Source organism: Aulostomus chinensis, chromosome 6 (genome assembly GCF_037954235.1).
Source record: "Aulostomus chinensis isolate RoL2024-O1b breed Wild chromosome 6, RoL_Achi_v1.0, whole genome shotgun sequence".
Lineage (NCBI taxonomy): Eukaryota > Metazoa > Chordata > Actinopteri > Syngnathiformes > Aulostomidae > Aulostomus > Aulostomus chinensis.
The window spans coordinates 26010534-26038516 of record NC_141325.1 but is presented as its reverse complement, the minus strand read 5'-3'; the positions used below and the strand labels follow the sequence as shown (position 1 = coordinate 26038516).

The 27983-nt window shown below is 41.9% G+C and overlaps 2 protein-coding genes and 1 long non-coding RNA gene across 4 annotated transcripts in view; 1 reads left to right on the top strand and 2 right to left on the bottom strand.

The window, feature by feature from the left end:
* Window positions 1-6: 6 nt before the first annotated feature.
* LOC147260571 (phosphatidylinositol transfer protein beta isoform-like) lies at window positions 7-19698 on the bottom strand. Its single transcript, XM_086207195.1, has 11 exons — window positions 19598-19698; window positions 15375-15405; window positions 13993-14141; window positions 13681-13772; window positions 13372-13379; window positions 13197-13271; window positions 13006-13089; window positions 11237-11314; window positions 7568-7678; window positions 6870-6992; window positions 7-2371 (listed from the first exon to the last, which is right to left on the bottom strand). The coding sequence occupies exons 1-11, from the start codon at window positions 19615-19617 to the stop codon at window positions 2324-2326; spliced, it is 819 nt and encodes a 272-aa protein (XP_086063321.1). The 5' UTR covers window positions 19618-19698; the 3' UTR covers window positions 7-2323.
* On the top strand, window positions 19657-27465 carry LOC147260570 (uncharacterized). The gene is made up of 3 exons (XR_015116623.1): window positions 19657-19740; window positions 26190-26404; window positions 26501-27465. It is a non-coding gene; the product is annotated as an uncharacterized LOC147260570 (long non-coding RNA).
* The window catches only part of LOC147260569 (tetratricopeptide repeat protein 28-like), a 188422-nt gene continuing 180648 nt past the window's right edge, over window positions 20210-27983 (bottom strand). The window contains exons 17-25 of one of the 2 annotated variants that reach the window (XM_086207193.1): window positions 27439-27983; window positions 26700-26947; window positions 26498-26622; window positions 26186-26417; window positions 25886-25962; window positions 25223-25246; window positions 22891-23020; window positions 22665-22772; window positions 20210-22564 (exon numbers count right to left, since the gene is read on the bottom strand). In XM_086207193.1, the coding sequence (XP_086063319.1) occupies window positions 20949-22564; window positions 22665-22772; window positions 22891-23020; window positions 25223-25246; window positions 25886-25962; window positions 26186-26417; window positions 26498-26622; window positions 26700-26947; window positions 27439-27983 (3105 nt within the window). In that variant the 3' untranslated portion in view covers window positions 20210-20948. The remainder of the gene's footprint in view (window positions 22565-22664; window positions 22773-22890; window positions 23021-25222; window positions 25247-25885; window positions 25963-26185; window positions 26418-26497; window positions 26623-26699; window positions 26948-27438) is intronic. The other variant, XM_086207194.1, reaches the window with a different exon arrangement.

The window sequence follows — 27983 nt, the reverse complement described above, 5'->3', positions numbered from 1 at the left end:
ACCTGGTTTATAGTTTCCAAATTTATTTGATATTTCGGTGTAATGTCTACTTTAAGTCACGTAAGATCTACAGACAGAAAAGGCACAAAATATTATACATTCATTAAACATCCCCTGAATTTCAAAAGCTGATCAGAAACATTTAAAAGAAAGCCGTCAACTGTACAGGTGCTTGGTGAGTCGATTCTGTCCTCCCCATCATTGTCTTGATAAACGTCATCCAAACATCTCTGGCAATTTAAATCTTGGTCCAAAAAAAAAAAAAAAAAAAAAAAAGGCAGCAGGAACCATGGAGATACACGTAGAGACCAGATCAATTTCGCACGTTTTGCTGCTCCAGACTCAAAGTGTAACGTTTAAACAAACACGTTCAGACATAAATATGGCACAAGTGATGAGACAACCGCCTCCCATCATGATGAAACTGAAATACTCTATTTCTATGGTTGATGGCGACACAAAATCAATCGTTTAATCCAACTAATGAGCATCAATATCAAACTGATCCCTGGGTCATTGTTGTTTACCTGAGACTATTGTTGACATGTTGCCTCAAACAATTGCTCTCCGACGTTCCTATATTACCAGCCTGTAAGTGCTGAATACATGTAAACACATAAATCCATCCACCCTCTTTGGACGAGGAAGTATCACACTCAGGAAGTGAATCATCTCAGCAGAAAAACCTCTGAATACTAAAAGAACTGTTTTTAAAAAGGAGCTTGTGGTGTAAACCAACCGATATTTGACAGCACAAAAACAAAAAAAAACAAAAAAACAGCAAGAATGAAATGTGGAAACCACTTGCACTGTATTTATATGCAATTATCAAAGCTGGAAGCCATGATGCCGACCCCAACACTGGAAAAAGTGTACAAACTGAGGTCTTAATATGGCATCAAACAGCTGGTGTGAATCTGAAAAGCCACAGCAACAAAAGCTCTTCAAGCTCCATCTCATATATTTTGGCTTGCAGAAGGAATTGCACTTGCTCAGGCACACACACACATCAGGTAGTAGAATTATATTATACACAAGAAAATGAAGCAAAGTCATTCATCCAGCCCTGTCATTACTGACTCCCAGGAAAACAGCTGGCAGCGGAGGTAAAGTAGATAGAACAGGTCCGAAGATTAAGGCAAGCAGTGTGTGTTGCTGGTGTTGACTGGCACGGCTCGTGGAAATCTGTAAACACACCTAGAATGAAGCAAACGCCTGTTGGAAACCGTCTACCCGCTCTACCAGATGAGTAAGACGGGTCTCCGGGGAGGGGCCGGTGCGAGGCGGGGTGAGCGGTGTGGTGCGGTTCAGCTTGTGACAGAGGCTGAGGGGCGTAGCACCATCTGTGGCTGTTTTTCAGTGCACGTCTTCTCAGGGGACATCTGTTATGGAGGTGAATTTTGTGATACATGTTATGTGTGAATGTCTTCGTAATAAGGAGTGTGTGTGAGTGTGTGAGCTGTAAACACTTCCAGAGTAACATCATTTGGCTGATCAAGCTTGCACAGATCTGCCCAGCTTGAGCTTTTAAGAGATCAGTCACTGTAAAGGCATTCGCACCTGTGTGTGCGCGCGAGCATGAATTTGCGTAGTTCTCCCTATGTGCCTGATGTATATGTGTGATTCACTTGCGTGTGTGTGTGTGGAGGTTCTACTCAATCTATGAGAGGGAATGTGAATACCTGCACAGGCATGATTGTCAGTGTTAATAAGATGCAGTGCTTTGGGTTAGGTGGGCTGATGAGGGAGGATTACAATGGGCTGAGGCGTCAGAGTGTTAGTAATCTCTTAATAGAAGCTGTGGCAGGAAGGAACATGAGCATGACATCACACACACTCATCAAGGGGAATGCAAACCACTGAGCCACAGTGCGTACAGTTAAAACCCTGAAGGAGACGAGAGAGGTCAGCATTTAGAAATGTTTCAGAGAGAACAAAAGAAAAAAAAACAAGCCAAAATAATGGAGGGGAAATGTTTGGTCCAACACCTGCCAGTGGAATTTGCTTGTGTGAAAAAAAATTCTCTCTCGAGTCACTGAGTCTTGTGGATAACATGACACCCATAGCTGGCCTTTATGCAGCGCAGGAAATCAAAATGAACCAGTCTTATCAGCTAGGATCTTGTTGGTTTCTAGGAATCAATCCCTTGGAGGATAGGCTGCCTATGATTGGGTGTGAGTCAGGGATGTGTTCTATTGATTGTAGGTAGCAGAGTCCCCCCCCCCCCCTTCCACAGCCTGAATCTGGAAAAGGTAAAAATGTGCACCAAAGGAGCCCCTCTTAACAAGCTCCACTGCTGCTCTCACGATTGTTTAAAATCCATTCAGGCGTCTGCAGCACTGGTTCCTCGTACTTCACCCTTATCGCGGAGCTGTGGAGAGAGAAGAGCAGTTAGGCTTGTGTAAGCGGAACAGGTGAGGGCACGTTTAGTGGAATGGTAGCTAGTTAGGGCCCACTCACACTGGGAAACCTGTACCACGCCCAAGCACGTAAGTCACCCAAAGCCTGATTCATCTGACTAGTGTGATCACTTTCTTAGCGCTGGCACACTTGGAGGAGGTGGGCTTAACAGGGAAGAGTTAGAAATGCGCGAGCTCAGAGTGTGGACGGCAGCCTTGCGTATTTCAGACACAAAACTGTGCGTGAGATGCTGACGCAACATGAGAAATTGTCCAGATCAGGTATTACAAGCAGAGTCTTGCAGCACTGAGTTCCTTCGCCTGGTGGAGTCGGGCCAAACCCATCTATTAGCTGCTACTGGCCTATCACAGGTATATCGCGCCATTAAAAATGGCGTAACATATTTTTGCTTAGAAGAGAGCACTCAATGCCTCTGCCTTATTCATTATACCATTTTATTTTGGTCTTTATTTAAATGATCATGCATGACAATGGTTTTTTTTTGGTAATTTTAATATAGAGTACATTATTTGTTTAAGAAACTGGCCTTCTTCGTACCTTTACATAGTCAGATACAAAATATGTGATTACACATATACTACATTGCTTGCACATGTCAGTAATGTTTTCTGCTCTAAAATCAGTATTGGGCTCAAAAATCCAGTTTAGAGTGCAAACTTGTCAACTTTCAGTACAATAGGACCAGACCTGAAATTTGATTTTCACCCCCATCCTGCTCTCTCAAGATCACGCCGGTATTTCAAATCAAAACATAAATACCGACCGCAGGATTACCGGCCAAATGTCAGGCTCTACTGTAATGCTCACCTCAATGTCCTGAGGCCAGATCTGGCCCGAAGCAATATGAGCACAGGCCAGCAGAGGGAGCAGGGAGGAGGGACAATCCTGCTTCGGCACAGTGCAAGGCAACTGGGCCAAGTGAGAGTGTGCTTTCTCAGGGTATGACTTTTCCACTTCATGCATCACCAAGTATTAACATAAGACTTTTTTTTTTGCTGGAATCTTTTATTTTTTATATTTTTTTCCTTAAATCTGCTCCAACAGTCCTTATCCAGCACCGTGTTTGTCTTCTAGGTAGATAAAAGCATCACTTTCACATTCTCCCACCCTGAGGCTGATGGCTTTGGAAAGTCAATTAGTGCTGGAATCTGATAGCTGCACACGTTAATGGAACAGTTCAAACTAACGATGGTTCTAAACAGACCAACAGACAGATCTGATGAAATGGCACGAGGATTCACCCTCACACTTCTCTCCCTTCCAGCCTCCCTCCCATTTGACTCAATCACAGCAGATTCCTTCTCAACAGCAGAATTCCATTTGTATGTTAATGAGGGGAAAAAGGAGCCATCTTGAAGTCACCCACTCTCTTGCTGTTCCCTTCACTTGTGTCTCCCCACCTCTACGCTAACAGAGCCAAGGCACACAAAATAATGCTGGTGCATTGTGACCACAGCAGAGCTGGTTACTCAGCCAGTTCAGGAGTCTGGTGGCAGTAGACCTGTGTAGCATCACACTACGTCATGTCATCCAGCAGCAGTGACCCTGGAGCCCATGGGTTCACGCCTCTGAGATCTACTCACCAAGGCCCTCTTTGATGGTACCCGGTGTTTTCTTACTTTAAGGGAAAATGGGAAACACATGCTGGGGCAGAGCTCAAAATGCTGCAAGTTTGTTATAAGCAAGGAATGTTTGAGCCTGGCCCACTTTGGCCAGTCCAGGCCACTTTCCTCCCTTTTTCTCCTTGTACGGCCAAAAACTCCCAGACTGATATTTAGAGTTCTCAGAGCAACCCAGCGGTACGGTTTAACAGAGAATGTAATTCACAGGAATGAAAGCCTCTGATTTACTTCTGTATACAGGAAGTTATGGACTGTGGCTACTTGAGCAGAGCTTCCCTTTTTTCAACTCCTGGACATCATTTAAAAAAAACAAAAAACAAAACAACATGTGTGAATTCTAAGAAAGGATTGCACAGATTTACGAACATATCCAGAGGAAGAGGGGCTAATACACTAAACAGTACATGGATATTAATATCGTCAATAGGACAGAAACTTACATTGATCATCCATAACATGACAACCTGCCTAATGCCATTTAGGTCTCCTTTTGCTACTGAAACACCTTTGACCAATAAAGGCATGAACTGTGCTGTGGTACTTGGTGGCACCAAGGTGTTAGCAGCAGATCCTTTAAGTCCTGCAAAGGAGGTGGAGCCTCCACGGATCTGACTTGTTTGTCAAGAATATCTGACAGATGCTAAATTGCACTGAGGTCTGGGGAGTTTGAGGTCATCTCAATATTTTTGAGCTCCAACAACCAAGTCCTGCAGTTTTGGAGTTGCTCTGACCGGCTCTGTCAGACGGTCCAAGCCGCTGAGATTCTTATGCTCGCCCATTTTTCCTGATTCCAGCTCCTCAACCTCAAGGACAAAATGTTCACTTGTGACCTAATCCATTTTATTCAATTCACCAGTTACTGGTTACAATGTTATGGCTGATCAGTTTATATGTTGTACACCGTTTCGGAGTGAGTTATGGAGTTGCAGGTGAAACAAACATGATGTGCACATCTGACTAAGTGAGACTTGGTGAACTAAAAGCCCTTTTAATACACCAGAGAAAAGTGAGTGGAGGAACCACAACAAACATTAGTCACCCCTGCAGGGACACAAAGTACCCAAGACCCAAGTGCATCTACCTGGCCTGGCTACTCCGTTGCAGCCTTAGTGCCACGCAAAGATCCATTCTTACGCATCTAGACAAGAATAGAAGTACAGTAAATCACAACCAATGGCTTGAGGAAGCCTGTATGGGCAACTAGCACGAGGAAGAAGTTTCATATAAAAACAATTCATTATATTGACCAGCTATTCATCTTTCATTCATAACACTTAGTATCATGATCACGCCAAGTCATTATTCATAATCATCGTTCAATCAAAACTATGAAAATGTACACAAAAAAAAGCACAAAAAGTAATAAAAATAACCAACCAGGAAATATACAATAATTCATGGAGAAAGAGTAAAGTTTACATTTGAGGTGATAAACTCATTTTTCAAACCATAAGCATATGAACAGGCAGACAAGGTTTTTTTGGATGCTTGAGTGAAACTAAAGAAAGTCTGAATGTAGAACAGCAATTTCCAAATCTGAACCAGTTTCAAATGAGGTGCAAGAACCTGGTTTTCACAGGTTGCAAGGATGAAGACGTGGGGAGTTGATATTTACCAGGTGTTTCGTTGTTGTTGTTTTTTTTTTTAGTTTGTTATGGTTTGTTTAGGGGTCACCATTTTTCTCTTCTTTCTTTTGGGTAAATGAATATTAATTTCTTCCTAAGGTTAGCATTTCTGCAAATAGTGTCAGTAAAATTGTTTTGCCTTTGGGTTCAAGGGTGCACACATGTATATATAAATAATAAAAGGTAGATTAAAGGATTATTGCCCACTGGGTGGGATTAAATTCATTTTCAGGTGTTGACCTGGTCATGAAGTGCTTCACAATGTCCTTTATTTCATGCTTTTCAGTGTAATAATTACCATTATTATTACCATAATTATCATTATTAATACTATTATCATTTGTTCTACCATTTTTACTGTTTACATTTTTGAAACAAACATTTTTCATTCATTCAAAAAACATGTCATAAGCCATGCAATATACCTACTACTTATATAATCCATTATGATATCGTGGGCCAAAGTAACATCACTTTCCTATTTGACACATTTAACTTACTATCTGGTTGTAGCACCTCTCTGCTAAGTATATAGCATATACATATACAGAGTAATAACCTTTCTCAGACTAAATGTTTACTTCCCACCAGTCGTTCTGGACTGAAGAAGCCTTTTGCAGAGACGTAAAATCTTCCATAATGTTGAGATTACTAGTGAAAAACATACTAAAAACGTTTTGGTCTTTGGAAAGCCTGCATGCCCATTTTTGTAGTTTGAATTCTCCATATGTTCATCAAAAAACTTTAATCATCTTTCTGCTATGCCGAACATGCTTTCATTTGAGTAGCTAAGTACAAAACATTAGATGGGGAAAACAGTTTCAGATATTTGGCAGTACAGGAATGATGACTGCAACATGATTTAATCCATAGAATATGCAAACGTGAGGCGCTTGTAATTAAATGTAGCAGTACAACACAAAAAAGTCATGATTAACATAAAAGGTTCCGCTACAAAAATTACTTTTTAAACGGTTTCCTCTTCTATCATGCTAGTTCTCTATGTGTACAATCTTATTCAGGCACTACATCAGTGATTTTGTGGTGGAAAGGTAATATGACTGGCAGCTTTGAGTGGTATAAGAAGACTGATGAAACGATGATACACGTTAAAATGATGGAGAGTTCTGCACACAAAGCACTGAAATTTTCTGTATGTCACATGTGCAAAGTTAACTCTTAACATGCTGAATCTACTCACCTCATCCAGCTCCTTCTGAGTCTCCGCCTCCATCCGCCGAATGTCATCCATTGTCAGCTCCACCCATTTGTCAATCCAACAGAAGAGCTGGCGATGGAAGTTGGTGAAGATCCTCTTTTCTTGCTGAAAGAAGGGTTCAGGACTTGGTTAAGGGTAGGTGATTGAAATCAGTGTTGCAACATTTATAGTTACATTCTTGAAATGCAAAAATGAAATACGCATGCAAACCTACGCCAGAATGATACAGAAATGCATATTCTAAATCATTAACACTGTGAATTTGTAAAATGCAATAACATGGAGTAACAGTAAAATTACTTTGGCCAATTGAACCTCAAATATCAGTTGTGGAACCCAAATATTACCTTTGAAAAATCACTCAAAATCCTCAAATACAAATAGTTTCCAAACGGAAATTTAGGTCATCTGTCCACCAAAAACACTGGTGGGACGTTGCACTTAACACTGGAGTGGAGTGAATGAGATTAGTGACAAGCAAAAACCCGGCACCATGACTGAAAGCAAGCAGTGCTGCAGTGGCACCGGTAGACTGAAGAGGGAATAATAAGTCTACTTGGTATTAGTGGGCCTAATAGTGTGGAGATTGGCCATTGGGACCACTGCCAATATTCAGAATTATTATGTATACATATAACTTTTTTTTTTTTTTAAGATATGAGTGTAAATTGGTGACATACATCATGGATGAAGTTCTCCACTTTGTTCTGCAGGCCCCACCACTTGAACTTAACTGTGACCAGTTTGTAGGCACACATTCTTGGGCAGTCAGTCTTACCAGCCAGTTCGTTCTGTTGGGAGAGGAACAGAAACAAATTTATAAGACGTCTTTATAAAGTGCAAAAACAGAATAAGTAACACAACAAAAACTTGATGAAAAGTTTAGAATGAGTGTATCATGGTGAAAAACAGCAGACAGCGGAGAGAATATTGTTTTAGACTGATCTTGGCTGCATTCAAAGCTAAAAGTCATTAATACATAATGCACTGGGTATGGAGCTTACTGAAATAATTATCAATATGAAGATGTGCTATGCACAGATAAAAGTGCCCTAATCTACAACACACTTTCTAAATCCATCCGCCGCTTGCACTCTGCCTCCCTCTGAAGACGAGAAGAAAAGGAGGAGGGGGTGGGGGCAGAGCAAAGTGGATAAACTCCAGATGAAGGGACCATTCCTCTGCCTCCGCCCTGACAGCGACACCGCTCCCGACAGGCATGCCTTTGTGGCCACAGAAGACAGATAAAACGGCGCTCGTGGTGTGATAAGGGCGTTGCAGTGCAAAGCTGGTTACATTATTAACACCTAGGACCTGCTCGCCCCAGAACACATGCACACACACACCCACACACACTCCCTCCAAGAACACCTGTTTAATTAATCACTTCATTCTGGCAAGGCATTCCAAGAGAAAATGCCACAGACCTGCCTCAATCACCCTCATCCCGTTCCTGTTTGATGCCGCGATCACGGAGGAGAGTCAGAGAAGGGAAATGAGAAACGTTTCTAAATTTGCAGTGGGTTTAGAAAAGTTGTCATCGCTAAAGGAGAACTTCACATGAAACGGATTCGACATCAAAACACTTACGGTGACATTTCTTCTCTCCCTCTCTGTGCCCCATTCAAAGGAGCCCAAGTTTTCAGAAATACAAAGGGTACCGATATGCAACCATGTGTGCATGCAGAGATAGACAAGAGTTTTATTGCTTTGAGAAGCTGGCAGAAATTTTGCCTCTGTTGTCACATAACTACTGTCTGTTGCCATGTCCACAGTGGACGGGAAAATGATCTAATTAAAAACACAAAATAAAAAGTTGTGTTTCTTTATTCATACTTTTAAAGCCGTTTGGCTGCCTTTGTTCTGTGAAAATTCTAGAAGCAAAGGAAAGTTTCCCATGGCGAACTTTGAGGGCTCCACTATAGAATAGGAAGTCTCAGCACTCAGTGAGCAGGACCCGTTTGTGAGGCTGTCGGGTACGGCAATAAAACTCCTAACAAACTTTGGGTGTGGATAAGTCATGTTTTGTTGACTTTTTACTTTCCATCAGAAGTACATCGGTTATTATACAGAATCATTGCTTGTCCAATCCAGAAATCAATGAATACCCACACACACACACAGTAAAACCTTTTCTGACCTGTTGACTTGAAGTATCTATTAGATCCAATTAGAGCAGAGAAAGAGGTGATTTGTCTTCATCAAACAGTAGTCTTACATTCCAGCGGTCTCACTCCAGGCCTCCTGTACTGTGATAGTCAATACATCTCTACATACTACATTGAATCCAAAAAAAATTTAATCCACACAACAGCGAATGAAAGCATGCTAAGCTAGCAGTGGCGTTGTTATCACGTGTCTACAGCCTTGAATTTAGTGCCCTAGGTCTTCACCGGCCTTAAACATCTGATAAAGGATCAACCAGTTTTATTTTGAGAAATTCTCAAAATTCGTCAGCTTGAATCAGGGCCTGAGACTCCAGACTCGACTAACGCCTGATTTCCTCTTTAAATCCAAGACATTAACATGGATGTTTTTAGGCATTCTACGACTACAGATTTAGGAATGACTTACTTTTCTCGAGCCATGCAAATATTACGCTAGACAGGCTATGCATATCACGCTACCTCATTTTTTTGGTTAATTCAAACAAGATCACAATTCATTCTCTCAAATCAGACACACTACAGTTAAGGTTATGCTCACCACTACCGAAACATGTCTAGAATCGTGAAATCAAAAAGGCAAGATGCAACTTGAGGTGCAGCAAAGGGTCAGAATGTACAAATCAATGTGGTTTTATCAACTAGTCCATCAACAAGAAGTCAATCAGTATTAGCAATATCCCATTTCATGGTCTCGTGCTGCAAACCTTGAGATAGTGTTACTTTCTGTCCCCCAAAGAGGGTCTATGAAATGTTCTCGTCAGCAAAAGGCCTGCGTGTATACATACAGAGCTCTTTAATGTGGTGGCACCAATTACACATTCAGGCTTTGAACATCATCTATACTCACAAGCTCACTCAGAGAAGCTATCTAAGGTGGCAGACTTAAAAAAAAAAAAAAAAGAGAGATTCAGAAATTAAAAAAAAACAAAACAATACATAGTCAAACCAATTTGAATGCTAATTTTGGTGCATTATGGCAGAACTTTGGGTGATATCACATCTACTGTTAGCAATAGCAGTAATGAGACTCCTGTCCTTTGGACTTGTTTTGCAGTTTCTACCCACCCCACTGAGTGTGAAGTGCCTCCTGTCAGACATGTATTCAGTGAGTGCAGGGGTGCAGGCTAATCTCAGAATAACAAACATACGCAGTAATCTCACGATACCAGATGGACACCGTGTTTTTTTATGTTCAATTGTATGAACTAATATTCATTTTCAGTCCTACTGTACATATGTATGGATTGCAGGCTCTGGAAAGTATAGCCAGGGGTAAAGCCATCCTAAGCTGTCTGTGTACACACCAGCCTGTAAGACAGCAACACTGTTGTTTTTAGCCCTTTCATGAGCGCTGTTATTATTGTAGTTACTGTGTTCCTGTAAAATAAATGTGGCAATTTGCTAGCAGAGTGCAATAGGATTATGTTCAAGGATTTCTATGCATTTGCTTTATTTAATTTGCCTGCAAGATGCTGTCACAATCGAGCTAAACACACAGGCTCAATCTTTGGTCTCAGCCCAGAGAACTGCCCCATTTGGCTTTAGAGTCTCCTGCACTCCTTCCCTACAGTAACCAAATGTAGTGTGATGTGTTTAAAACTCTGGTTTTGTTAAGGGCTTTTCCATAGTCAACAGCCATATGCGTGCGTGCACACACACACACACATTTTTATATATACATGGGGTTTCCCACTGCAACCATTGAAGCTTGCAGAGCGGGTAAAGACTTTGGCATAGAGGGAAACCAGCTCTAGATAGACCAATGTTTCATTTCTTTCCATTTTTATTATACTGTGTTCTTCCCAGAGTGAACTGCATCCAAGTACAGATATAGATGTGGGTTGAGGTCACATGTCAGTGACCAGGCCTCTCCACACCTATGCAACAGGACCGTCTGTGATGTTAGCAGGCATTGTGTAACCTGCTCCTCCATTTTCCCCTGTTCTGCCCCCTGACCCCTGCAGCCCAAACAGAGCTGGCTTTATGGAATTTCTGTCATTATAAATGCCTGAAGGACCACATTATTGTGTAGCATGTGTACTGCATACTATGTACTACTACTATACACTTTCAGAAAAAACAAAAAAACAAAAACAGGATTTGGAAAATCAAATGGAAGCAGTTTAAAAAAAATAAAAGGCTTTCATCAGGCCCAAACAAATGTGAAAAGTAAAGCAGTACCTTCCAGTGGGGTCCAAGTGGTCCCCTGCCAGTCTTCACTGACTTGAACATGGTGGGGTCCTCATCTGGCTTGTAGTCCTACAGTGAAAACAATTTACATAATTAATTCATAACAAAGAACTTCTTATTAATCAGATTCTTGACAAGCTGTGAAATATAAATACTCAAACTGATGAGAAGTTTATAAAGGAATACGAGTACAGCTTTGTCTGTGCAATACGTGATGGTCTTATTTGGTTTAAAAAGGTCACTTTTTTAAGAAACTATATTCTTAACTACACAAGCAAAAGCTTTATTTCATTAAACTCATAAATTAAAAAAAAATCATTCAAATAAAGTTCGTATGACTGCAGCAAGACTCAGTGCTAAGTAGCTAAAACAGAAAGGATGTCAATGAGCATTTAATGCCACAACCAGCATCTGTTTAATTAGGCTGACAGGTACCAGGATGTAAATGAGTACTCAAGTATCTACCTGCTTAAGTGCTGATGAGTGTTGTTGCATAAGTGTGTGTGTGGCCAAGTAAAGCTTCTCTTAATGGCAGCAGCATAATTTACTTTGACTATACACATAGAACATACAGTCATCCTCCCAAACCCATCCAAGTGAACCAATCACTCCTCACCCACTGCCCAGGAATATCCTGGTCCCATGGCAAAAAACATCTTAAAAGCAAATAGAATACTGAGGTGATACTGAGAACATATGCCAAGCACATGACACTGTTGACTTCATAGAGCAGGCGGGAGAAATCGTAATACAAATAAATGAAATGGCTTTCAAATTATCAACAGCTCAAGGGCCCAGCAATTTTAAATAAATCATGATGCGCCTGCAGCTACAAGCTACTTTTCAGGGCTATCGGCCAACAGGAGGGTGCCAAATGTGTGGAAATGGATAGAAACACCCCCACCCCCTTACCCACACACACACACACACACACACTAATTTGGCTGTTTTAATGCTGAGAGCTCCATCACTATAACAATACACAGTGCTGCACTAATGAGGTCTGTGAATCGATGTGCCATGGTACAGGAAAAGGAGCTCCTCCTCAAGTAAAACTGCGTGTGTTAGAGTGCAACAGTGTTTGTGTCATGTGTGTATTTGTGTAGTTCTGCATATGAAAACTCAGAGCCTTAATTACACTAACAAACTCATCGGTGCTGGCGGTACGTCCCAGGCCCTGCAGCCATGCCTGAGGCTGAGGGCTGATAGGGCCCTCAGACACAAGGCACTCCTCCAGCAAGGCAAACATGTCCGCCTCGTTAACTACCCACTGCAAACAAACACGTACACACACAGAAACCGCCGCCTCACAGCCAAATAGCCACACATACACACACTCACAGAGGCAAAGTGAAATGAGGCAATGCGATGTCAAATAATAGCAATACTGTGAAACATCTTCAAATAAGATTTCAGAGATCATGAGAGAGTATATACACAGTCAGTGAAAAGAACATTTAATGGATATAGTTGAATGCTAAACTGTACCTTTTTACGATATGGATGTTAGTAAGAATATAAACAACATTTTCTATATTGCCCCCACACCAATTACAATCCAAATGTCTGAAATCATCTAAAATATGCTAAGAGTAAATGGCATGATCTAAATACATAAGCCAGCCCCATTAATTCATTCCTCAAGTGAGGAGGATTCAGTTTGATAGTATGTGTGGTAATGATCAGGTGTGTCCACATGACAGCGCCAAATTACTTTTATCTTCAAATGAAAAGTGTGCGAGAAGTCAAACTCTACTTACAGCAGAGGACACTTGACTTCTGTCTGCAATATCGATGGGCACGACCTTGACTTCCCGCCATGTTGAACTGTCTAATTGATGTACCTGAAGGAAATGAAAAAAAACAAACAAAAAACAACAAACTTGTGACATGAGAACACACAGTCAAATCTAGTGTTGAAATTAGCTTGATATGATCAGATAGTCCTCACATTTTCTTGGGTTCCAAGATCTGGTTTATGCCACGTCTCAATCTGTATGCAGAAATTATCTTTCATGTACTCATTCTGGAAAAGAATATTTAGGGATATTAGAAAAATGAATGTGGAAAAAAGTAAATTGAGCAAGCTGATAATTGAAAAAAAAAAGTCATTAAAAGCTACTCACGGTCACGACTTGGTGGTGGTTAGGCATGAGGAGAAAGGAAAAAAATATTACATACTGTGCATAATATATATATATATATATATATATATATATATATATATATATATATATATATATACATACACACACACACATACATACATACATACACACACACACACACACACACACACTCTACATCTAATATTAAATTTAAACAAACAGAAAATACACATTATTATGCAAAAAAACTTAGATATTAAAGCAGTACAGACTGAGGTGTTTCAGGGCAAGGGGAAAGGTAAACTCAAACGGAGGGGGGGAACTCACCGGTTTTGCAGTAGGGGTAGGCATTCCAAGCCTTTTCATGGAACACCATGGAGCTTTCAGGGGCAAAAAACTTGACAAACTCTGGGACTTTACTGTGAAGTGGGCAAAGAGGAAGGGAATGGATACATGTACTTGGAGAGAGGGAAACTAATACACAAGGCTTCACTCATCAGTGCCTCTACAGGAAAGATCATGCAGGAAGGAAAAGGTGCAACTTGGAATGCCTCAACTCACACACAACACAACAGTGCCACTGGCTGGTAGTTTAATGCAGTTACACTGTTAGAAATCAATTATCAAAGTATCACATACCTCTTTATGCGGTAGATTTTGTGTGTAAATTGTCCTTTCTCGCCATCACTTTTTTTATAAGGCTCATTCTTGAGTACCTGGATTCCTTCACCACCACCTGTCTCATTTTTGCTGGCTTCAGCTACTGAGAAGAGCTGTCCAACTTGATACTGGGAAACAAGGAACATACACCTTAAAATGCAACACCAACAGGTTATAGAATATAAAAATGGTCTAAAGCAGGGGGTGCCTTAAAGGGCCAAAAGTGAAACTTAGTGATAGGTCGTTTGACAAAAAACAAACCCAAAGTCTTGTTAAAATGGCTTTTGCCTGTGTTTTTTTCCCCCTTTCCCCCATCCTACAAAAAGGTCTGAGGCTGATAAATCATTCAAAAAGACACCTCAGAAAAATAAACAGCTGAAACATTGATTTATTATACAATTATATTTATGTGATATAATTCAGTCATCCGTTTTTAATATACTATTATTAGGCCTGTTATTTCTAGACCTACTGAAATGCAAGGAATTATTCTGAATTTCAAAATAAAAGACCAATAACAGTGGATCGCAATTCAAATTTTGAATTGATATTAAGATATTGTGTGGACTATGCTGTATCACTGGTCACTGGATCGATATACACATTGACATATCAGTACACTTCTTTTAAGTGTCAAATTTAAGCACTTTCTAGGCACCTAAACCAAAATATTCAAGGCCCTAAAAGCTTTAACCACCACTACTACATTTCCATTATGAATATAACTATGAAAATTATTTCCTTTCCACCCACATAAGTCTAGATTGTCTATTTGAAAAGTGAAATAAAAGGAAGTTGGAACATGCGGTTTGGATTGAAATCACTGCATATGGTTAAAAGGGGTTTCCATTCATATAAACTAGCTGGTTCAGTTGATCTAGGGAGGTTAGAGTTTCAATCTCGAGCTTGGAGAAATTCCTCTTTTTCATGTCGTAAACTCCAGTGGTGAGGCTTCAAAAATAGTTTATTGGGGTGTGATATTTACATCACAATGGATTTCAGCAGACATATTTATCAACTGCAGGTCATTCATACACCATGATTGGGGAAGTATAACCAGTTTCAGAAATCACACTTGAGTCTGATCATGAAAGGATTTCTGTGCTTACTCTCGCATCATTTTCTACGCTGTTTAATCACTGAGGGCCAATATGTGCTTGCTTTTGGCCCATGGCCCACGATTCAGTTTGAGTTCTTCTTGGCCCTCCAAAGGAAAACATTTGGACATCCCATTTGTACCTCGTACACAAGACTTCAGAAGAGAATAAATATAAGAAAGAAACAAAGGCAGGTATTTCTTGAGTCTTATCTTCTCTGATTAAGATGTAGGTGGTTAGCATAGATGGATGTTGATTACTCACCTCCTCAACACTGCAAGGTAAAACCACACGGCTGCATGCGTGTGAGAGAGACAGAGACAGAGAGAGAGATTAATGCATGTTGTCTTTTGATGACATACTGAAGATATAAAACTTGTTTGTTCACCTCCTAACAATAGCTAATGCTTTCTTCTTCAAAGTACAACAAATGCTGATCTTTACCCATAGATAAACGTTACCTCTGGCTTACTTGCATGGACTGTTTTGAAAACAAAAGAGAAGCACATCCTTAGCTTATGGATACGTCTCAGTATGATATCCATCTCTTTTTCTCTCTCTCTCTCCCTCCCTCTCTTCTCTGGTCAGTCCCTCTCTCTCCCTCCCTCTCTGGCCTGTCTGTCTCACTCTCTCTTTCCCTCTCTCTTCCCTGGTGGGTGGGTCTCCCTCCCTCCCTCTCCTCGGTCTCTCTCTTCCTCTCTGAGTGACACAATACATGCCCAAACAAAACAAGCCCCTGCCATCTCAAGATGCAGTAAGTTTAGTGTTTTCAGAAAAGTGTAAGACACTGCCAAAATTTATGCCAAACTCCTGAATTGAATCCAGGGTTGTACCTTCAAGCATAAAATATAATGTAACATCAGAAGGCTTCTCCTCACCCCACTTCCTCAACCTGCTAAAAGTCTATCACTAAAACTAGAACACTCTTCATGTAAGACAGCATTTTTACATCCTGCTGAAAATGTACCAGAGGTGCACACAAAGATTGAACTTTCAAATTCTAACTTGCTAAAGCAATATTTCACCCCAAAAGTACTATGACATTCAAGTACTCACAACCAGGCACCTTGAGCTCGTGAAAATATTTTTGTACCACCGCATCATTACTTTCTGACTTAAGAATGAAGACAGATCCAGCTGTATATTTAGCTTGAAGCTAATGGCAACCCCATAGCCACCAACCACAATCTAAAATTAAACTGCCCCAGAATGGTTTTCACAACCTCTAAAGTGCATCATCTGATCTCTTTTAAACCAGATGTATGGCAATAATACACATTTTGACAAGAGCTTTCACATATTCACCTGAACCAACATTCCTTTATTCATCCGAAGAAGCACAGACCAGAAGGATTTATGGTTGGGGATTCACTGGGCATATGTCTGGATAAAGAATACATGGATTATACCAGACTACGTTCTTCAGAGTTTGTAAACTGATATTTTTGGAGGTTTTATTGTTGTGTGTTGATGGCCGTAGGGTGACATTAGCTTCAAGCTAATTATTGTATATTTTGCTTGTTCTTGAGCTTTCTGGAGTTTAGGTTGGAAAAAAAATCCTTTAGAAAGGTAGTTTCAACAGATTAAAAAAAAAGATTAATTTGAAGTTAATCACTATGAACTATGGACAATCATGTGAACAGTCTGATGAACTATTTTAATTGTTTCCCACTTTTAGTTTGTATATTTACAGGGGTCATTTCTCAGCCATGTGTGAGTCATCATAACATTAGACATAACCCCCACAACGCTCTCACTAAGAAACAGGAAGGTAATCGTGGCCATGGTTCCTGCGGAAGAAACTATTACTACCCACACACACTGCTGACTTCAGCAGGTTAAGAGGAACCCATCGCTACACCAGAGTGGAAAGTTTCATTTGAGGAAAGCCAAATTTCAACATGAATAGGAGATGAGGAAAAAAACTATCAGAAGACGTTCGCTTGGAAGAGGCCGAGGAAAATGTAATCAGGGACCAATTCTCCGTGGAAAACATTATGAATGTGTTGGGTAGGCAAGTGACATAAGGTGTAACTGTCTGAAAAAGGTAAAAATATCTTAGTCTTTATTAAATTTTGAAGCCAGTCTGCATGGAAACTGAAACTCCCTTCATGTACCAGCACATGCACACGAGGGTGTGCCCACAGCAATTACATCATTTACTCAGACCACTACCCGCCCAGTGCAAATGGAAAAGCAAGAACAGGGTTTCTCAGAAATTCAATCTAAGGCAATGCAGTATAACACAGCAAGGGTGAGAGATAAATCAAATATAATTGACATATCACCACTAATTACTGATACAATTAATGACTAGCAAGAACACTGATTAATTCCTCACGTAATTTTTGGAAATTTTCTTCTCTGCCTATTTCTCTCAGACACAAATACGGGGAAAAAAACTACCATCTACAGATGTACCAAATTCATCATCCATCCACCCATTTCAACCGCTTATCCTGTTAAGGGTTGCGGGGGGGGGGGGGGGGGGCTGGAGCCTACGGGGGTTCACCTGGACAGGTCGCCAGTCCATCGCAGGGCCAACACATATAGACAGACAACCATTCACACTCACAGCCACGCCTACGGTCAGTTTAGAGTATGGATTAGCTGAGTTCCCTCTTGCATGTGTTTAGACTGTGGGAGAAAGCCGGAATTCCCTGAGAGAACCCACGGAGGCACAGGGAGAACATGCCAACTCCACACAGAAAGATCCCGTGCTGGAGCCCAAACTCAAACCCGGGACCTTCTTGCTGTGGGGTGACAGTGCTAACCACTGCACGACCATGCTGCCCACCAAATTCATGTTATCATAAATAATTCAATATAGTATTTAATATTTAAGTCATTTTCAGGCAAAAACTTACAAACATTACACATTACAAATCTCTAAATGTGAAAATGTGCTGTTTGACCCGTTCTCACAGGACATTAGTATTGTTTGGGGCTTTGGAGTAAAACATTGTGTTATTGATGGGCATTTTTCATTTTCTTAAGAAGTTAAATAATCAGCAGACTTATCAATAAGCAATGAAGGGCTGAGTTTGGGCATATTTTACAGATTTCCAAACAAAGTGCAATGATGAGAGTTGAGAACTCAAGGGCCATATAAAGCCACTTACCAGTCATGGAATACATTATTTAAATAGTTTAAGTTTGGGCAGCTCAATTGATCAATATCACAATAATGCCCTCACCAATTTTGACTGTGGGAAGTTGCAATATATTTGCAAAGGCTACTTGTGTTTCAGAAAAGGCTGATTGTTTGTTGTGTGACTCAAATCCCAAACATTCAATGAGTTTTCATATAAAATGAAGCTGAAATAATAAAATTAAAGTTACTTATGAAATACTTTTCTCAACGTGCATCTCTAGTTTAAAGTTGGTCAAACCAATAGGGGAAATGATGTCTTAAACTTTCTGATATTTACAGTAGTTCAAAGATTTTGTTCTTTTCCCGACTAATGTGCTTGATTATTTAGAACTGTGTCTCACAACTTAACCTCAGATGCGATTTGTTATGTTTCTGTGCCGCAAGCCAGTAATGTTGCTGGTAATTTAATTAGAGCAGGAACATTTGAAAACCAAAACACAAGTCAAAGAGAATACAAACGCTAATTGATGACAAGCTGAGGCGGGTGAGACAGTGAGACAGAATTCCTTCCAAATTTAATCATCGCGGATGGTGGCAAGTAAAACTGGAGTTTATGACGAGACCCGGGCAGGGACAGCTTGGCAATAACTTTCAAGAGGTTGTAAAACTCACACGATTTGAACATATTTGTGTGAACGATTCTAAAACATTACATCATGACGTTTAACGGTACTTAAGATGCGTCAATGTGGCATTGCTGACAAACAAGCGTCGTTGATGCGACTTCTGACTAAAGGCAGCTAACAGCTAGCCGGCGAAACCTGCTAGTAAACGTCACCGCTAGCGGCCAAGAAGAAGAACATACCCGAGTATCACAAGAGTAAATCCGCTTATCGTTCAACAGTATCTGTAGTAAGATAAACTGGGGCCGCCACTGGCTTTTAAGTCAATGAAACAAGTCACGTCACGTCAGGACAACTTTAGCAACACTGGTGATTTCCTATTCGTTGAGGTATGCTAGCATTAGCAATTCGCAAGCTATTTTGACGCTTAAGTCAGTTAACATCTTTGAAGCATAGGCTGTGCTCATGTTGAGAAGAAACAGCTCAGAAACCAAGCCTAAATATTTATTAAACATAAAAATATATAGCAGCTGCCATAAAACACGACAACGCTACCGCTGTCACAGCAGGCAGGCAGGGAGGGAGGTAGGCCGGAGACGCCGGAGCTGTCCCACCCTCCCTCGTGCCAGCGGCTCACTGGACCAGAAAAAGTTTTCAACTACGTTAACAACTTCCCTGACCACTTCAACATTCAGGTACCAAAAATAGTCTATTCAAAATGATAACAAAAAGAGCCTTTTAGGATTTAAAAAAAGAGATATTTCACTTACTACTCCTTGATGATGACCATCTTGCCCCCTTCAACTCTACCGGTACTGCCCAGGGAGCTACCTCCGCTTATTGATGGTGACGTCACGTGCTGCTATGAAGGCTGGCTGGCCCCTCCCTCATAGTCAGTGATTTGCAGAACAAGGTAAGAACGGACTCGTCATCAGTACAAGCCAATCAAATCCCGTTTGGGGGTCTTCTATCCCTTGTGTTTTACAGTAAACTCTTGCTTGGATGTGGATTAATCATTCACGAGTTAAAATGTTAACCGATGGGTAATAATAAAAATAATCCAGCTAATCCCGTTTGACAAGGTCTTCTTTTGAGACACCCCTGAGTTTCAAAAGGTGGTCATGAATTGTGAGCAGCAAAATTGAAGAGGGATTATTTAGGGTTTGATTTTTAAAAAGGTACATCACTTTTAGAGGCCTGACAAGGAGAAAGTGTCAATTTCAAATATAATATGATGGATGGATGGATAAAGTAATATACTGACCAATTATCATCATGCAGCCCCTTGAATGACTATGGTTAGAGCCCATTTGTCGAGTAGTACAGGTGATAGTATCGAGGTGCCACAGTTAGGAATACAAGAGCAAAAACATGATGTATTTTTTTATTGAAACAGTTTACTGATAAATGACAGGTGGTTGTCATGAAACTTTGATCTGTAATCTCAAAAAATCATGGGCTAAAAAGTCATACATCATACTTAACATTGAATAGCAAGAGAATCCATGCTTCAGAGCAGACACTCAATTCACAAAGAAATCAGGCAAAATGCCCTTTTGATTTCAATAAAAAATATTAAATCTTTTTTTCCACTCTATCCATCTTTACATGGTACAGGTTTGTTCACTTTTTAATAATATAAAAACGCTTAATACTGATTGTGAAACACTGGAATTAATTTACAAACATAATAATAATTATAATATTAATAACAATAACAATAACAAACAATAATAACAATAACCATTAAATTTATTAAAAAAAACAAAAACAGAATGGAGGAAATCAGCTATAGCTGTTGCATTTTGGCCCACAAACAGCAAAGATCTTTTGAGGGGGGGATACCAAATGGCATTTACACATACCTGACACACAGTTACACACAAACACAGTATCAGGTCATTGAGTTTTTCTCATTGCCATTTACAGTGTTATGGGCACATAGACGAGATGCTCTCTAATGCATTCATGTGCGTCTGCAGGATTACACTCACTGACCAATCACATCCTTCTCACTGTCAGTCAATCTTTGTTGGCCAGTAGTGGCCCTCAAAAAGTGCCCTACTTGTCCAGCTCACAGGAGAGTACATTGTGGGTAAAAGTACAGGACCATTTCATGTCTCAGCATTTAGAGGAAGGGAAAAATCTCCCAGGCGATAGGAACTTGTATCCATTGCCAGCAGGTAGTCTGATAGATCGAGCACCAGGGCTGCTGCTTGTGGAAATAGTAGGTGATGGGGCCCCTTTCCTGGGGTTGGAACAGTGGTGTCCGTTGGAAGAGTTCTTGCTCCCCCTATCCAGTGACTGTAGCCCCAGCTCCCGCAGCTCCAGGCTGTCTTGGGTATCATTCGGGGAGCAATGGCGTGGGGAGAGGTTCAGAAGGCTGAGTACGTCCCTACTGGCGGATGCCAGGGGTCCAGGAGAACTGTGGACAGCTTTGACAGGACCTAGATGTTGTTGTTGTTGCTGGGCTGCAGCATTGGCCCAAAATGTCTTCAGATTGTGGATGGCTTGGACTTTCTCATCTATGACCCCTCTTCTTAGCCGGTCCAAGTCAGGGGCATCAGCCGATGTTGAACATGCAGAGCCTGTGGAGGAGTAGGATAGGGCAGGAGATGGAGCACTACCAACTGGGGACTGGTGACCAGAACTGGGAGACACATTACTGGGGGATCGAGATATGTGGCCGCTGTACGGGGAACTTGGGTACTTCAATTTGAACTGTGCATGGCTGTCCAGAGTGGGTGAAGGATGGCTGCCATCCCTTTGGGAAGACTCTGAGACAGCTGGACTATTGTAGCCGGAGCTTATTTTCTGCAGCGATGAGGAACGGGAAGGTGGCTTGGGTTTTGGGGAGGACTGAGCACGGCCACTAGCACTGCTGTTGGGACGGCTGAATGCGCTAGTTTCAGAAGAGCGGAAGGCACTGCTCCGAGATGAGCCTCCTCCTGTGGTGCCACCTTCTGGCCTGGCTCGCTGTAGACTGCCCACTGCCCGTAGATGGCTCTGAGTCTCCTCCAGGATCTTCTGGGCTAGCTCCTGAGGATCCAGAGGGACAGTTTTTTCTTCCTGAGACTTGACAGTGCTGTCTGTCTCGGTACTGGACTGGTCAGATTCACCCGTATCTGAGCTGCTCACCTTACCCACCTTCTGGAATGGTGAGTTGGGACTGGGCACAAGGCATGTTTTGACAGGGGAGGTAGGGGTGCTGACACTGCCTCGTGATGATACCGATACAGTGTAACCTCGTCCTGCTCCTGTGCCAGACCCAGCAACAACCCCCCTGCCTCCACGGTGGTGCCGCTGGCTGTGGCCTGGTGGCAGAGGCAAAGAGTCACAGTGGCTCCCCAGAGGTTCACTACTGATGATAGAAAACCCCTCATATTCTTCCTCCTCCCCTCGAGCTCCCGCTACAGCAGCAGCTGCCCCATGAGGAGAGGAGCGACTTCGGGGAACATGAGGATGTCTGTGGGCTGAGTAGTGTGCTGTGGCCCCACCGCGCTGTCGATGACTGAGGAAATCACAATCTGACTTGGAAGCAAAACTCATGGAAGAAGCTACAGAGCTGAGACTATAGACAGATATGGCATCTGATGCCTGATTGTCCAGGCAAGGAGGAGAGAAGGGGAGGCTTGAGTATGCCATGGGCAAGGGGTTGGAAACAGACTGGGCTGAAGCGAGAGACTCAAGGGAAGATGAGCTGTCCAGGCTCAGACGCTTTGGCAGTTCTGTGGAGTCTACAAGAATAGATGAAGAGAAAAGACAATATTGTAACTGCAAATACAAAGAACAGGCAAAGACACAACAAGTATAATAACCAACAGCACAAATACGCACCGAACAGGGCCAGCAGAGACTGCAGAGCAAAGTGCAAGGTGCGGCGGTTGGCTAGCTTGCCCGTTTTCAGCACCACTTCTTCTTGGCCTACCTCACATAAATCAAATCCTGCACTCGTGCCAAAAAAATAATACGATAAGGCAACAGTTATGTCTCTTTGAGTTTACATGGAGGTTGGATCATACAGGAATTCAAAACCAGTTTTCTCAGGGAACAATTGACCCACCTAGAGCAGCCAGAAATTCATGGCATCCCGGAAGTCTCCATAGTTGCACACTAATGGACACCTGAATGGGCAGCAGGGAGAAGTCCTGTTCCTTCTCACCAGTTTGGAGCTGGACTAGCACTTGATGGAGCTGCAGAGCAAGGCCGACCAAAAATGGTTAAGACAATCAGGTGAATTCTACAGTTGATATGATTAAACATAACAAGATTTTTCAAATTTGGTATTTCATAAGAAAAGCCTAATTAATTCTAGGAACTATATACTCAATTCAACACCAGTTATTAACTTTTATGTCTGATTCTTAACAACTGATGCTGCTTTTTTGAACTCATCTCAACAAAAACAAAGCAAAAACAGAGCGCCCCATGTTGCTGGGTCAGCCTCGCCACAGGTTGTAGTTGCCTAGTGTTGTGCAGGATCATGGCTCAAGGTAACCTGTATCTACCTCAGGGCATTTTATTCTCAAAGGCACCAAATTATTATGGTCTACCATCAGCTTCTCCATGAGTACAACAGAACAGCCTCTCTCATGCTGCATTTGACGTACGGGATGCTCCCTTTAAGTTAGCACCCACTTTACATCCTTTCAGAAAGCACATGAACAGTTTCAGTTATCCGAGGCCTAAAGTGAAAAACATTCTTCTCTTTTGTCATTGTCAACATCTTTGTCATATTGCACACACCGATCAGGAAGCAGCGTCTACTTTTCATCTGTTGTTCTTGTGTATATCCTGGAAGCATTACCTCACCCAAAAAGTGTGTTTTGCTCTCTAGTTACGAACTAATATGTGTCAAGAGCTTAAAAAGATGCTTTTTCACTACTGCATCACTTCTTTGAGAATTCAATAAAAGCAAGCCATGTATATTTTGCTTGAAACTAATGTTGCCCCACAGCAAACAACCACAACAACAGCAAAACTGTCCAAAAACACCCCTTTAAGATCTCTCAAGTGCATCATCTGGTAAATCCCCATCTTTATTTTATGCTTAGTAATCCACAAACATTTTGATTTGTGCTAAAAACAAACAAATTATAACCCTTTCTGGTTGGCGCGACTAGACTATGGGCAAGTTGGTTCAACTGGATGTGCCAGCTGGTCGCGCTCGTTAGCTTTTTTTAGTTCAAATCTAAGGGTTGGTGAATTACTGAGCCTATGGCAGGACAGAGACGATGGATGATATCCCTGAGAGTTTCTAAATGGACATTTTTGAACATTGTTGCTGTTGTTTGCAGTTGCTGGTCATGGGACATCATTAGTACCAAGTTAAATATACGCAGCTGGCGCTTTCTACACTCTGGTGTCACAAAGAAGTGATGCAGCGGTGAAAAAAGGCATGACACCTGCTTGTGAATACTACACATTTTGAGCTAAGTGTCTGTTAAAAAATAGGAACTGTAATGAATAAACAGAAGCTATATCAAGGACTTTGTGACTGTATCTGACCATGAAACAGTGATTTTTGAGAAACGTGAGCTCCATGAAAGCCAGGGTTACTGGGTCTCTATGTTCTCTAATTTTGTGTAAACAAATTTGTCAAAAGCATGGAGGCAAATTCTAGTTCATAGCCCAATTTTAAGTATATTTTCAACTTCTGAGGTCTCCGTGTATAACATCCACTTGCTGATATTTCATTAGTCAGCCAAACTAGCAAAAACTATTGCAAGTTAGGACATTCGGTCAGAAAATAAACATTGACTTCTTCTTGTCAAACATTCTAGATGAATACTGTCAATCTTTTATGGCTAAAGATCATTAAAATAATGTCCACATTGTCATGGATAAACTCTAAAAATTAAAATCCACTGTATTTACTAGAGTAAGTGTTAATCATTCTCTCCAATTTGAGTGTTCCAAGTATTCAGAGCGACAAAACCTCAGCAGGGAAGCCGAGCCAAAAGGGTTTCAGCTTTATGGACGTTTACACGTGCTTCTTTGGGAGATTACTTGGCTATAAACAGAGGCACCTTTGTGAAGCTGATGTAATTGTTCAGAGGCTAGAAACATGCTTCCTTTCCTCACATCACTCGTAATGACTGAGAGTTGTTGTTTTTTTTACATGACAGCTTTATCCCCTCTACCACCCTGAAACAGTCCTTTGACCAGTAATGAACCAGGGCTTTAAATTCTTAAATACATGAACTTTACCAGGTTCGACAGCAGGAGTTTACAATGGAAAACTATTTGCAAGCTACTTTTTATACATGCAAGATGAGGAAGATCATGAAGCTATAAAACTTTCATGCATTTCTATTCATGATGAGATGTTTAAGGACGTTCGGGATAGAAACAGGCTAGAGTGGGATGGAGCAGGTCGGTGAAGGCATACTTACCATTGCCACCATATTTTTAACAGCCTTCAGACCGCATGTTAGGCGGAGGGGGAGAGAAAATAGGCTTTAGTTGCATGCACACAGGCCATTCACAAAGAATACAAAGGTCAATAAGAAGGGTAACAGTCACAAGTAACAATAGTGTATCATATATATCCCTCTGAAGACTGACAGTGGTGTACATTCCAGTGTACTTTCAGTATGATGCAACAAACCTAAGTAACTGGATAGTCTTGCATGTGATAGCAACACGCTACACGTAAACAGGGATAAAGATTAGTTCTCTGCCATCACATGTTTTGAGAACAAAACTCAGATTGTAGATAAGACCCTGTACTTTCAGGACCATTGGTTAGGCTTCAGTGCAGCATTTCAATGCAGATTAAGCTGCAGTTTGAGTAGCCAGTGCATCAGCTTGTATCCAGTCCTGACGCAATAATGTTATGCAATATATATATATATATATATATATATATGTGTATATATATATCTCCCTGATATTCTCTACTAACCAGAACCTCATGGGCCAAAGGCCCTTGAAAGCAGAAGAAAGCGAGTGGAATGGCCTCAGCATGAAACAGCTTTTTTACTTGTATTTTGAGCCAAAGCCATATTTGTATTCTGTGCTTCTAGCAGCATGTGCTGACGACTGCAGGGGCATACCCGATTGATGAGCTGCTCCCCTGCTTCTGAGGCAGTGATGAGTTTGCACAAAGCCTGGAGAGCTGGTGGTGGCAGACCTGAGGGATGGGATTAGGAGAAGATCTTCATTATTTACACACCTGGCCCCCCTATTCATACCTTAAACTAAGTGGCACAGTGATTGAACAGGTGGCAACATATGGCGTGATATATAATACGGTTATAGAAATTAATTAATTGGCTGTTGTATGTGGAAAACACATCTGTCAAAATTAAGAGCACCATGAATATGATTTTGGATCTGATTTATCTGGCACTTACCCAGCAGTGATTGCAAGGTGGTGCTGCACTGTTGGAGCCTGTCTCCTGGGTCAGCTGTGGGGAAGAAGACAGCAGCAGGGATACCGGTGCCTGCCGAGTCAAGACGGAAGCCTACAGCTGTCAACAGGGCCTGCCAGCCAGGGACTCCCCCAACTTTGTTTTCCACGCTCTGCTGGGATGTGTACATGGAGTTGCGCTGACCGTTCTGGATCCTCTGAAGTGACTTCTCCACCTGAAAGAATAGCAGTAGCATCAGTGTGCATGCCTTTAAAATATGTATTCTAAGTATGTCCTTCTGTGTTCACGTCTCACCAGGTGGAGTAAAACTCTCAGAGCATCACGGGCACGGTCTGGATACTGCAGAATCTCAGCCAAAGCTTGCCCGATCAGGGAGGAGGGGCTGTTAAGCTTCACATCATTGCCAATCAGCATGTATCCTGGACAGAAAGACATGGATATGTAAATCTATTTTTTGAAATCACACATAAACAAATTTAGGAAAAGTATCACTTACCTGCCCAGTTGGAAGGGTGTGAGTACTGCTTGCTGCTTTGGACGGTTTTCATGGCATCAGCCAGTGCTGCACTAGCCTTGGTCCCATTAAGAAGGGCAGTGTAAAAGGCATGGACAAAAACCTTGGAGGCAGCAACAGGAACGGGCCACAAGGACACAAGTACACACTGAGCACCAGCCGCCAGGAAGGACCTGGTCAATCCCACCACACCGTCAGCGGTCACCTTGCTGCTGGACTCCAGGTACGAACTGAAATCAGGATAACAATAAAAATAACTAAATTAGGAAGCTATGAAGTAGTTTATAGCGTGACAGTTCAAGCACAGCTTGCTGTTATTGCCCTAGGATGAACTGTCACAAATCTCATAATGTCCTTTTAATATTGCACGGAATAACATTAATGACTGTAAATCAGTACTGAATAATTTGATCCTTGTTTATAAATAGATTTTTCTGCAATAGAATCATAACCTAAAGTAGAAAGCACCACAAGAGAGTGAACTGTCTCACTGCTTGAGGACATCTCAGTCTTCACCAAGGTCCTCAACTGTTTCTGATCACATTTGAAAATTAATCTGGTCCACACAAATGTATTACTGATTTATCAATCTCCTGTCCCCAACCCTCGTTAATAGAAAATTTGCCTCAAATAGTTTTTGTGTAATCCTGCTTTTGCGACTGAAAACATAACCTCCTTGGAGGAGGTTAATATCAGGACCAAAATGAACTGGTTTACCTACCCCAGTACCACCAGTTTGACAGGTAACCTCAGGTCCAGTATATCAGCAGCTGTGAGCAGGAACTCTTGTAGTGAAGGACTGTCGCAGATGCTCTCCACGTCACTGCTGTCATCCTGCATGTGGAGAGACTCTGGGATTGTGTAGCCACTTCCAACTGAACCCTTCCTACCCCGGCCACTGCTCCCCCTCCTCCCCCCTGCACCCCTCCCCACTGTTCCAACTCCCACGTTAGCACTTGCCCCCCCAGGCACGCCCTCTGGGTTTGGGGTGAGCACCAGGGCCGCCAATTTCCAGGAGATGTGGGTGGCAAAGTGGGCGCACTCGGCTTGTGTGAGGGCACTCATGACCCTTTCCTTGGTGGCTGAAGAGCCAGCCAGAGGTTGGCAGCCCAGCAGCTCAGCCACCATGAGAGCCTCCTCTTCTGCAGAGGGCATGGGTCCCCACAGCCAGCGGTCCATCACAGGTGAGGGCAGCCGAGGGTTCCCCACCACTGCTGCCATGGAGACACCGCCACATGGAGCTGGTCCGGGACGCCGGGAGTGAAC